At 55.1% G+C, this 12,779-nt stretch overlaps 1 protein-coding gene across 1 annotated transcript in view; it reads right to left on the bottom strand.

Moving 5' to 3' along the window:
- The window catches only part of GALNT17 (polypeptide N-acetylgalactosaminyltransferase 17), a 448,158-nt gene extending 438,167 nt beyond the window's left edge, over positions 1-9,991 (bottom strand). Inside the window, exon 1 of the mRNA XM_032430645.1 lies at positions 8,289-9,991. Within this exon, the coding sequence (XP_032286536.1) occupies positions 8,289-8,526 (238 nt within the window). The 5' untranslated portion in view covers positions 8,527-9,991. The remainder of the gene's footprint in view (positions 1-8,288) is intronic.
- Positions 9,992-12,779: the final 2,788 nt, after the last annotated feature.

The following is a 12,779-nucleotide window of genomic DNA, read 5'->3' as shown; positions in this document are numbered from 1 at the left end:
GGGATAGACAGCACCTAACAAGGCATGTATAACCATTAGACACCCCTCAGTAAACACTAATCACACAATTAGCCATTGTGTCTGAGGCTAGGATGGAAGGAGGCTCTTGTGGAACCTTGCTCCCTATTAACTGTCAGCACGCTCATGTGTTGGTATCTGGATGTGGCCGCCTGTAATTATGGCAGTGGTTTATTACTCATGCATGGCAAGGCTGAGGCTCTGCAGTTAGCAATGACAGGGACATTATTAAAAGGGAAAACTTCTCTATCAGTGGCTAAGCCAATTGTCATCCTTGTGTCAGAATAGTCTAAAGACCTGTGAGGAGCAAGAACTAAGGCAGAAGAAGGTCTTTCAACCAAATGAGTCCTGCACTTTTTTCAAGGGCTGCAGGCATCAGGAAAGGAGGGAAGGAAGGAGGGAGGGAGGGAGGGAGACCCCCCCTCCTGCTGAGGGGTAGCTCCTGTCGCCCCCCAGGCAAAGGCCATCCCATGGAGAGTTGGCTCTCCTGGATGTCCAGGTTCCATCTTCTGCTTCAGCGGCCACTGCGGAAGCAGGTTCTGCCCTGCAACACAGCACTCCAGCTGAATCCAGAAGGGGTAGCAGGACCCAGATGCTGGGTGGTGGCCTCAGGAGGCAGACCCTGGGGAGTCTCAGCTGGGCCAAAGCCTGCGTGTGGTGGGCTGCCGCAGAGGCCGCTGGGGTAGAATGGGCTTCTGTGTCACCTGAGAGCAGAGGGGCAGTGGGAGCCTCAAACCCTCATCCTCACCGTGGCCCCCCACGGAGTCCCCCAGCCCCCAGGCCACCGGGCATCCTCTTTGGCTGGGGAACAGAAAGGGAGACCTGTCGTAAGTACTGGACAAGCTGGGCGCCCAGCTAAGACTGCACAGGGTGCATGCATCCTAAGGGCGCCACCGCTTGCCATGGTGGGACTTCTCCTCGGGAATAAGCTGCCCCAGGATCAGGGAGACAACAGGTAAATGGAACAGAGGACACAGAGAGGAGGACCCTGGAGGAGCCAGCAGAATTCCTGATGGGAGCGGCTGTCCAGGCTGGATTGGGAAGGACAAAGCCCCAGGGAGCCAGAGAAGGCTGGGGGGCAAGGGAGGCATGGCTGGGAGGGCCTCAATGAGGTTGAGAGCAGCAGGGGAGGGCTTGGGAAAGCAAGCCCAAGTGGAGTGTGCAGGGCAGAGCTCCGAAGGCGGATTCAGATTTTCCAGAGAGAGCCATTCCAGGTGCTGACTCTTAGCCCAGGAGGTGGCCAAGGATGGGGCTCCAAAGTGAGGTGCGCTGTGATCTTTGAAGCTGGAGGGCCGGATGCATCTTGTGGCAGAGGCACAGCTGGGCGGGGGACGCCAGCACCTAGATCCGCCACTGACTGGATTTTAACCCACTTTCCCACCTGCTTGTGCCTACACTGAACCATGACCTGACATCAATTCCCTCATGTCACCGTGGTGCCCTGATCCCCCAGGGCCCCCCCCCGGACCATGTCTGCAGAATTGAGTCCAAACCTGGGACTCAAAGCAGTTTTCCACCTGCTTCTCCAGACCAGCCCCACCTCACCAGCCAGCTCCCCGCACACATTTCTGCCCCGTCTCCGCTGCTCCCCATGCCGGCCACCCTGCAGATTCCCAGTCCTGGGCGCGGACCATCGTCTGCAACTCGCTTCCACATCAGGTCCCCAGGGGGTTCTGACCACCTGTGTCCTACGGTGCACGTGTCAAAACTTCTGAGTCTCGGGTTCAAGTTCAACACTCGCTGGCTAAGCACCTCCCGCCTGCCAGTCCAGGCCTCAGTCCTTCCACACTCATGCTACTAACCCTTCCGCATCTGCACCTGTTAAAACCACCGACGCACCTTTCCAACGAGACCACAGATGTCTGCCCCCGCCCGTATCCTGGCCCCCAGCCCACGGCCGGCAGTGCTCAGAACACACGTGAGCTTCTGTCTCGGGATCTGACGTGTAGAGGCTCATTACTATTCCTCTGCCTCACAAGCATCACCCAAAGGCATCATCTTTGTAAGTCCAGTGGGAGAGGGAGAGGGAGAAGGGAGAAGGAAGAAGGAAACAGCATTCGGCCTCAGACAAACACAGGAAGAGAGAAGGATCTCCATTAATTCAGAGTCCAAGCAAGTTAGAAGGAAAAGGACCTCCTCTTACCCCTTTGGAGATTCACATCGCAGACAACAATGACCACACTCCACCACAAAGCATGGCTAGCTGCTCGTGCTCTCGTGCCAGAAATATCTGCTAAGCACCTGCTATGGGCCAGGACGGCTCCCAGTGTCCGGGATGGGATAGGGGGCAGGCCGGCAGGGTCCCTTCCTTCCGGACACCTGCGCCTTTTCCCAGCTGCCACACGCTGGGCCCCGGGGCTTGGCCTGTCCTCTCTGAGTCCCATTTCATCCTGCCTTACAACGACCCCATTTCTCAGTCGAGAGGTGAAGTGCTTTGCCCAAGGTCGCAGAGCTAGTAAGTGCCAGAATCAGTCATCCAATCCAGTCTGCCTGACGCTTGAGTGAACAAACTTTTTTTTCCCCAATTGTATATTCTTAAAAGAGACTTGCAGGTTATCTGATCTCAGATTTTCTTCGTCTGCCATGCGCCTTACCATGCCCATGCCCCTTCCTCCCGTTGCCTCCACACTGCGGAGTGTGGTCATTGTTGTCTGCGATGTGAATCTCCAAAGGGGTAAGAGGAGGTCCTTTTCCTTCTGGCTCTAATTACCAAGCCTTCTTCCTGTCCGCAAAGGACACTCCCGATTTGGCAACAGCAAAGGTCAGGGGGTTGGATTTCTTCCTCGAGAATGACATGGTGGCCTCTTCTCTGCCACCTCTGGGCTGGGCAGGTGACAGCTGACCCCGCTGGCAGGGTGCCTGTCCCACACGCTGCCTCTCTGCAGGAGGGGTGGCTGCAGAGGTGGAGATTTGGTGGTCCATTGGAGGGAAAGGAAGCGAGCCTCCTTCCAGCACCCAGACCCTGGCTCCGCTGACCCAGCCTGGACCCCTGCCTGACACAGAGACCTGCATGCAGCCCATGAAGGCTCCAACTGCCCTGGCCTCCTTCTGATGCGCATTGCAGCGACTGATTTTAATACAAACGTTTGCCCTCTCCTCCTTCCCCTAGCCAGTGCTGGTCCCAGGCACACGGCCATATCCTGGCAGCAGAAAGCGAACAGCTCCAGGCCGGCCCCAGCATCCATGCAGACGTGCCTTCAAAATGCCATCCCTCTCTTCCTGACTCCACCTGGAGGCCTCCGAGAGCAAATCTCCACCTCTGTCCGGCCGTCCTTGGGCAGCAGGCTGGGTGGGCTGTGCGGGCGTTGCTGGGAACCTGTTGGTTTTCTGCAGCTCAGACCCCAGCTCCGTCTGTCTCTGCGGCTTGGGGGCAGGACTCGGATAGGTAATTTTGACTTCTCTCTGTTCCCACAAAGATTTTCAATTTCTTCAAGCCACCCTGCTTCTACTCAATACCCTTCTGAAATCTAAATTTGGAAGCTAACCTGAATCGATTGCATTTCCTCTGTTTTTTTTTTTTTTTTAAGATTTTATTTATTTATTTGACAGAGAGAGACATAGTGAGAGAGGGATCACAAGCAGGGGGAGTGGGAGAGGGAGAAGCAGGCTTTCGGCTGAGCAGGGAGCCCCGATGCGGGGCTCAATCCCAGGACCCGGGGATCATGACCTGAACTGAAGGCAGGAGCCCAACGACTGAGCCACCCGGGCGCCCCAACTGCATTTCCTCTTACAACAGAGCTGCCCTGGGCTTCCTGGAGCAGCAGTGTGCGCCCTTCTGACGTGCGGCACAGGGGCTCGATCCACCACTTCCATCCTTCAGGCATCATCCACAGAGATCCTGGGGCTGGCGTGGGGCAGGTCTAACAGGGAAACACCGTCTTCACCCTGACTTTCTCCCACCCTGCCTGGGGGAAGTACCGAGTCTTCAGAAAATCTTGGCACTGCGCTTCCCTGGTTATGTCATCCTGGCTAAGTCACACAGTGTCTCTGTTTCTCACCTTTCTCTCAGCTCTAAAATGAGAGAAACAAATTCCTCAGAAGGTGACAGAAAGTCACAAGTCATGTGCAGAGTTCCATGAGAATTCTAACAAGAAATCCGTCTGTCCCTAGGTCCGTTGTTCCTAATGCCCGTACTGAACCACCAAGCCGCCGTTTCATAAAATATTTTAACACAGCATTATTTTCTCTCGTGTAACTCTTTAAGAGTTTCCAAATTTTCTACAATAAATATGAATGAATTTTTTCCTACCAAAAAAAGGAATATAAAACCATATTCATATTATAAAAAAATCGCACATTCAAAGAAAATATACTGAAATGCATTATTCCCTATGTTGGACAACTGCTTCCCTTCCGAGTTCCTCCAAAGGATCTGGAGCCCTTCTGTCAGGAGAATGAAGGACCAGAGCAGCCTCAAGATGACACAGGCAAGATGGTGGAGACAAGATGGCTTCCTCACACTCAGTCTCCCCAGCTCAGTCTTTCTAGCTCCCTCCCCCTCACCACACCCATGCAGCCGGACCCAGCCATGACAGTGTCGAGACTATTTCCTCTGTGTCTATCATTTACCTCCTAAAACTAGCTCGCATCCAATTAATCAACCACATTCTGTACAAGGTGCTGTGGATGATCCCTGAAGGATGGAAGTGGTATTAAAAAGTCCAAAATACTGGCTCAAGCCCTTAAAAAGCCTACCATCCAGTTCTGGACTCAAAGGCAAACCCACGGAGGCACAGGAATATAAGCCATGAGTGCAAAGAGTCGCTGACAAGAAAGCTTCAAGTACCTCGGAGCAGGAAGAGCTCAGACACGTGACTGGCACAGCCCCACTCCCACCCCCAAGGCGAAGACCTGTATGGAGGAATACAGAAAGGGAGCAGGGACAGCAAACCCAGACAACTTCTCGAAGGCTGGGGCTGAACTGTGGAGGCTACAATCCGAAGGCAAATGCTGGGCATTCCTGCGAGCAGATGGGTCTGGCCAGAGGAGGCAGAAGGCACTGGGCAAGATGGCAACCTGGGACATGCTGGTCGCAGCTGGCTATGGCCCACCCTGGCCATCAGCCTCCAGGCTTGACCGTGATTCCTTAGGAAACAGAAAGCCACTAGAAGCTGGGCCCTTGGGGAGTGGTGCTTCCCACGCCGACAGCAGGAGCCACGCATAATCAGTGGAATGCCAGCGTGAGAGACCAGGCCGGGGGCACAGGGCAGAGCGTACTGCCCAACAGCCGGGGTCAGCAGTGGGAGCCTTGCCGAAAGAATGGGAAAGCAGGTGCCAGACAGAGTCTGGAGGGGAAAAAAACCACCTCATCTCCATGTGCTTTCCCTGCCATATCAGCATCTCCACTTTCTCTTTAAAGCATCCTTCGCAGCCTATAGTAAGAAAAATGCGACAGTAACAACAACAGCCTGTAACTGTTTTTCCAAAGGCAGGATTCGGGATGTGGGCACTGAGAATCTTAGCAGAGAGGCTGATTCTAAGGAAGCCTGGGGCCCCCGGGCCCCCTAGCCCAGGGGGCCCCCCATCTCAGGACACCTAAGGAAACCTGTTCGAGGAATGAGCAGCCCCTCAGGGTAATAGTGCTCACGGCCAGGGAGGGGTGGAGCTCTCCAGGAGTCCCTCCTGCAGGAACTTGCTAAGAGTCCACAGGAAGGTTTGTGAAATCTGAGCAGCCTTGAACAGGCCAGCTCCCACTCTGTACCCGGAGGGCTGGACCCAAGAGCCCTTGCTCCTACGGTATGCCCGGTGCCAGGCTCTCACAGGCCCGCCATTAATTCCTGAGGAATAAAGAACGCCAAGGTCAAGGTTTCTTTATCCTTCAGAAGCAAGGGATAGAGAGAGGCTGCAGAGCAAATGGACACCGGAATCCAAGCCCCAGGAGCCCTCGCCACCCTCGGCCACCCTCCCCCTGCAGCAGGTGGCCCCAGCGGGCCTACCGCATCAACAGGTGGGACGCACAATGCCCAAGGCAAGCACAGGCACAGCGCACCAGCAGGTGGGGTGGAGAGGAGTGTCCTCTCCATTTCCTGACTCCTCCCTGACCTCTTCCTCTGGGCTTGCCATCACTCCAAATTACACTCAGCAGCCAGGAAGATAGCACCCACCTAGTCGCAGCTAGAATTCCTGGCTTGCCCAGGAAAAGCTCTCAAGCCAGGGCGCCTGGGTGGCTCAGTTGGTTAAGCGACTGCCTTCGGCTCAGGTCATGATCCTGGAGTCCCTGGATCGAGTCCCGCATCGGGCTCCCTGCTCGGCAGGGAGTCTGCTTCTCCCTCTGACCCTCCCCCCTCTCATGTGCTCTCTCTCATTCTCTCTCTCTCAAATAAATAAATAAAATCTTTAAAAAAAAAAAAAGCTCTCAAGCCAGTCTTCCTACCAGCTCCACCTCAGAGGCAACAAGTCAAGAAAGCTCGGTCTTCCCACCCCACAGCACCCAACCCAACCCGCCCCCAGTGCCAGACACATCCCTCATCCCCCAGGGACTTGCTTATATCACAGGAGAGCACACATGCAAAGAAACCCAACACCTCCCCCCTCCCCCATGTGAAGCAGGCTTTTGGCTTCTCAGAAGTTCCCACCCTACCCCAACCAGCTGGCACTGAAAGGCGAATGGGTTTTCCTCTTTGCTTGCTCAGTGTAGGCAGCGGGCCACGGTGCAGGCCACAGCTAGCCCAGACGCAAAGTCTCAGGTCCCCACCCCAGATCTACTGCATCAGAGACTCTGGGGCTGAGGTCCAGAAGCCTGTGACTTAACAGGCCCTCCATCTGACTCTGACACATGCCAAAGATTGAGGCAGAATGGTGCCGCAGCTAAGAACCTCAATTCTGGAACAGACCATCCAAGTTCAATTCCCAGCTCCACTCCTCAGCAGGCAGTATCAGCACCTATCTCCTGGTTGCTATAAAGACTAAATGAGTCCCTGCATGTCTGCGCACTTAGTAAATACCATTCACATTTTATTACTCCTCTTTGGAGCATGTGGGACTGTGGCACGACTTGTGTCCCTACGTGCAGCCTTACAGTGAGACCCAGGCTATCTTGCACTCTCTCTTTTGGGTCCTATGGCTGGGTCTTTGGCAGGTATCTGAGTAGAATCAAAGGCCCACCCCATAAGCTTCTAATTTGTCTGGAAACAAACTGGGGATTGCAACTGCCCAGGGCAGATACAAGTTCAAAGCATCCCCTGGACACTTGTGACATGACATCAAGAAGACCAAGGCGATATTTCAGAGGGTGCTCAGAGATCTGACCACATCCCACCTAGAAGGACCCAGCAGGGATCACTGGGGAGCAAAAATTATACCAATTATTATTATTGTTATCATTATCTTTACGCTTATTTGTAGTTCTGGAATTATCATGAGAACACCAGTTAGAAGCTCAGGAAGGGAGGTGGCAGCCTTGGATCTGCCTTGGATGCCAGCCCTATGGACTCCCAATAGCTGCTTGTACTCAAGTAGGTGATTCGCACTCTGACCTTGGGGGCAGCAAGTGTCCAATGACCCATCAGTCCCTGGGCCAGACGTGACCAGGGCACATCAAAAGTCCCCCCTTCTCCAGAAGCACTGAGGAGAACGTTTTACATGGGACAGATTCTGACAACTGCCATTAATTGGATGGCACGCCTGGCTTTGCTGCACTCTGAAACGCTGCTTCCCCAACCCACCAGGAACTGTAACAATCGCCCTCAGGCAGCTCTCCCGCGAGAAACCGGGTGTGTTTTTAATAGCAGCCTCCACGGAGGCAGCAGGAAGGGAGGAGTCCTCATTATTAGCTGTGCAGCCCGCCTCCCGGAGAGATGACATAGTCATCCAACTTACTACCGAAGCGCATGAGCTCCAGACCTGAGGCCTTGACTTTGCAGACAGTTAAGCCCGCCAGTGTCCCTCCCTGTCTGACCCCACCAAACGCTAAGCTGCACGAACTATTTCCTCCAAGTTGGCCGGCCTGAGCCTCCAGTCCCATTTGGCCGCGCGACTAGTTTCTGCACTCGGGCTCGAGTCGCCAGGTGGGGACGGGGAGCCAGCTGGGCTGACATGTTTCCACAATAAAAGCAAACTTACAGCTGGGGCACAGAAGAAGCAGGTAATTCTTTCCAGCAGCCCCGGCCTCCTGGCCAAGACAGGGCAGAAAGGGTAAGCGGGAGCCTGCGGGAGCCAGGAGGTACCGGCTCCCCCCCACCCCTCCCCGGCACCGCGCGCAGGGCCCCAGGCGTTTACCGGGGCCCGGCCCGCCCGCTCAGAGCCCCGTGGGCGCCGGCGCGTGTCCTTACCATTCAGTTGCCGATAGACGATGTCCTCGAGCAGCGAGAGGCGCTTCAGGACCGCATCCTGGATGGGGCTGGCGCTGTGCGCGCTAAGGTTGGCCGCCTCGGCGCGCGGCCGAATCTCGTGGAAGGCGTCCCCGCTGCGCACCGAGATGGGCCGGCACTTGGCCAGGAAGAGCACGAAGCCGGCCACCGCGATCAAGTTCAACACCAGCAGCACTTTGACTCTTCTCAGTGAAGCCATCAAACTCGCCCGGCCGGCCCTCGCCCCGGACCCGCGCCCCCTCGGGCTCCGGCGAGGCGCGGGGCAGCCGGGGGCCGTGCGAGCCTCACACTCCGAACGGCCGGCGGGGAGCCCAGAGGCTCCCGGCCCCGCAGCGCGGATGCTCCGGCAGCGGGGACGGCTGGGAGGACGGGGCGGTCAGGGGGGAGAGCGAAATCGCTCACATGGAAGCTCTCGGTGTGCAGAAGTGCTCCCAGAGACGCCTGCTCAGTTCACGGCGCGCGGCCCTTTCCAGGTGCCTCCGCTTCTCGGCGAAGGGCCGGGGGCCGTGGGTCTCTCCGCGGCACCAGCAAGTGGCTCGCCGCTGGACCTCGGGGTCGCCGGGAGCGGGGCTGCCCCGGCGCCGCGGCGGGAGCGGCGCGCAGGTGCCGGGCTCAGGGTTTGCCGCCCGCCCGCGGGGGAGCGCGCCGCGCCTCGGGCCGCACGGCCACCACCCTCGTCCGCAGGCGGCCGTCGCGGCGCGCGGCCCGCGGTCTTCAGCCCAGGACCCGCTCCCCGGGGCGGGCGCCTTTGTTCCGCTCACCGACCCGCTCCATCACGCCCGGCAGAGGGAAAGCCCGCGCCCGGCGCCCGCATCCTCGCGGCTCCGCAGTCACGCTCAAGTCTCAATTACTCTCAAAGTGGGGGCAGCACTAGGGGGCGGGCCAAGGGGCAGAGCGCGACGTCCTCTCCGCCCCTCGCGCCGGGGACACCCCACCCCGCCACCAAACTCACCAGCGCGCACAGCGCCGCGGGCGCCCGGACACGTTCCAAGCCCCAGCCCCACGCAGTGAGCCTTCGGGGCCTGCCGGTCACAATGGCCTCGCTCGAAGCTGGCGCGTCGCGAGGCTGGCCGGAAGGAGGAGTCGGACCTCAAAAGTCACAGCAGTTCTCTGCCCCCTCCTAAAACGTCGCGGGGAGCGCGGCGGCGCCCCCTCGCTCGCCAGAACGGGCAGCGCCGCTCGTCCCGCGCGCCACGGAGCCAAACGCCGAGTCTCCTAATTGGCGGACGCCGCGATACTGCCGCTGCGGCACCGAGAGCCCACACGGCCCTGGCCCCGGCTTGGAGAGCCCCGGAGGGGACCCGCAGGTGGCGGCGGAGGGCGGGGCGCGGCCCGAGGGGACCGGCTGCGGCGCCAGCTCCTCCGCCGCCGCCCCTGGCCACCACTCTCCCCGCGAGCCTGGCGGCCGCCGCCGCCCCCGAGCTGCCAGGCGCACAGCTCCCCGGCTCGCCGGCTCGTGCGCGCGCACCCGGAAAGGGTGGGGGCGCCTGGAGAGTAGGGACCGCGCGGGATGGGGGCAGTCAAGTCATGTTGGCTGCTGCCGGCGTCGGAGGGACCCTCTGGTTCTCAGCACTCCCCGAGCTGGCGGGTTTGTTCCATCCTGGGAGGCGATGAAGACATCCCTTTCTGTGTGCTCGCAGCTCCGCTTTGCGTGGCCGGGAATGGCTAGAGGGAAAATCTGGCCTGGAGACTCGGATTCTGTTACTTTGGGAGCCAGGCCGCGCGTTAGTGGGCTGGGGGGGGGGGGGGGGGGGGGCTCTCTTCGTGTGAAAATTCTAACCGTCCAAGTCACAGTGTTTGTGCCCACCCACATTTTGTCATAAGAAGCATATTCTGGCTACTGGATTTCCGCGACCTCTTCCTCTTTCCAAAGGCAGGCGCTTGAAAGGCTGGAATTCAAAGACCCTTCTTGATCCCCTTAATTCCTTGGGCCTAAAAAAGAACCCAGACTGCCAACTAATAAAGATCCGGCCCATAAAGGCCAATGAATCTGGTGGTTTCCACCTCACCGTTTCGATCTCACTGAAGTTTTTCTTTTTACTATTGGGTTTTGGGGGTTTTGGCTTTTCTTGCTTATTATTTTAACTCGATTTTTTAACAGAAAAGTGCATAAAAAATATAACAATTTTTTAAATTTTGTATTCCCTTGGAACTCGGTGCCTGGGTTCGATCGGATCTTCCTGGGTTTTTTTTTTCCTTATATCGCCTACAAAAAGTGAATACAAAAAGAGTTAAATGAAAAAGCCACATATAAAAAGCCCCAAGGGACCATTTCTAGCCACACGTGTTGGGCAGGAAAGGAGCCAAGGGCCTAGAAACCTGAGTTATTGGGTAGCTGTGACAGGACAGGAACCAGGGCCATCAGGGTCCCCACAATATCTCACCGAGGACCCAGATGGAAGTTAGCACAATCAGTGGAAACTTTCGCAAAAATCGTTTTCCAACATTTACTCAGCCGCAAGACTGAAGCCAGGGAGGCTGAGACACAGGGCTAGGGTCCCTCAGTAATGAGTGGCTGTAAACGCAGGTGGGTCTGACTCCCAAACATGTGCCTATTTGGGAGTAGGAGACAGGAAGCAAAGTAGAGGGAACACCCTCTGAGCAACAGAGATGTTTCCACGTAAGATGCAACTTCAGAGAGATTTCTTTTTTCCCTCCGAAGCAGCAGAGTCCCTGGCCCCAGTTAACTGATGATCTTATCATGCTTCTTATAGGCTTTTCTCCTCCCCTTCCACAAGCATCCTGGAAAACTTCTACATTCCTAAATGACATCTGACACGCTGAAGTCCATGAGTGACCCACTGTCAGGCTCACATCCTGAGCCCTATCATCACAGAGAAGTGATCCACTCCCACAATCCTGCACGAAAATTTCCCACTCACATTTCCAAACAAACGTATTCTCCAGCCACCAGCAACCCATATCTCCCTCCCAAGTATCCAAGCCCTTCCATCCCCTCTTTTTTTTTTAAATAGACTTACTCTTTTATTTTTTAAAAATGAACACATATACACATTCATATAATCCCCCCCTTCATTCTTTATACATTTTTTCTATTTTCATAAAACAAGACATCCAGGAGAACACTCCCTGACTCTATGTAGAGGGTCCCCATTTCTTTTTACCATGCACTGCAGCTTTAATCATTATCAAGTACCCTTTTATCTCATAATGCTTTCTGATCTGAATTCTACCTTTATGAAATGCCAAGACTGACACTCCTACTTTCTTTTCTATTTTATTTATTTATTTATTTATTTATTATGTTAATCACCATACATTACATCCCCTTCCATCCCCTCTTGAGTTCCTTTCCTATCCTTCCTGGTTACTCTTGAGTTCTGATTACTTGTTTATTTCAAACACTTTCCCAGTAGTGGCCACAGTTCACACACTCTCTTGTACGTATGCTCCCACTCTCCCCAGCCCAGCCATCTCTACCTCTGAATTAATCTCACCATCTTCTTTCTTGCACCCACGCCTCCAAGCAAGAGAGTGCGCTTAGGGAAAACGCCATCACCCAAAGCTTGGAGATGTTACCAGTTGGTGGTATCTAACTTGAACTGGATCCTTAATTCTTAAGTCCATGATCCTAACCAGCTCCGTCCCCCAAGAGGTGCCCAGGGTAGACTTCAGAAGTCCATAAACACCCCTCAATCCAATACAAAAATGTATATGTGTGTGTCATATGGGCATTTTTCTGAGGGGGAAGACCCCCAACCTCCATCAGATTCTCAATGGTGGTCAGAGACACCAAAAATTTAAAAACCTGCCTGGAATATGTTGGATATGCAAAAACATAATCAAGTCAATATTTATTGTATGCCAATAAAAATCAGTGGCTCAAGGCACACCAGGTTGGTAGAACTCTCTAGTTGTTTGCATATGTTGATGGAAGAAAGAAGACTCTGGACAAAGGCCAGCAGCTTGTACGGATGAAGGTTGAACTAATATGAAGGAACTGAATTGAACAGGTTCTGCCTTCTGAGGAAATCATCAGGCCTGGAAGGAACACACTTAGCCATTTAAACCACATACACAGAGACGGAAGGACCCACTTACAGTCCTGGAACCAGAGGCTCCCAGAGGGGTGGGCGAGCTCCCTCAATCAATGACTGCCATCCGTCTACACACCACTTGCCCCAATCCAGCTTGTAAAACCAACAAAACAACACCTCCGAGCCTCTGCGGCCTGCTCACCAGGAGATCCTGGCTCTAGTCCACCTGTTACTAAGAAGCAAATCAGTTCTTGACTTTTGGAGGGCTCCAAAAATCTTTCCCAATCATAAAACTCAGTTAAACTACAGATACTTTTAAAAAGAGGTTTATCGGCATGTTTGTTGGTTTGTTTAGCCAACTGAAAGGAGGGCGATAGATGTGTTTCTGTCCACGGTTCACGAAGGATTTCAATTCCACATACGTTTTTCACTCATCCACCGAGGCTCACATGAT

Source organism: Phoca vitulina, unplaced genomic scaffold (genome assembly GCF_004348235.1).
Source record: "Phoca vitulina isolate PV1807 unplaced genomic scaffold, GSC_HSeal_1.0 scaffold45, whole genome shotgun sequence".
In the NCBI taxonomy this organism is placed as follows: Eukaryota; Metazoa; Chordata; class Mammalia; order Carnivora; family Phocidae; genus Phoca; species Phoca vitulina.
The sequence above is the reverse complement of the archived record's forward strand: the minus strand, read 5'-3'. Positions and strand labels throughout refer to the sequence as shown.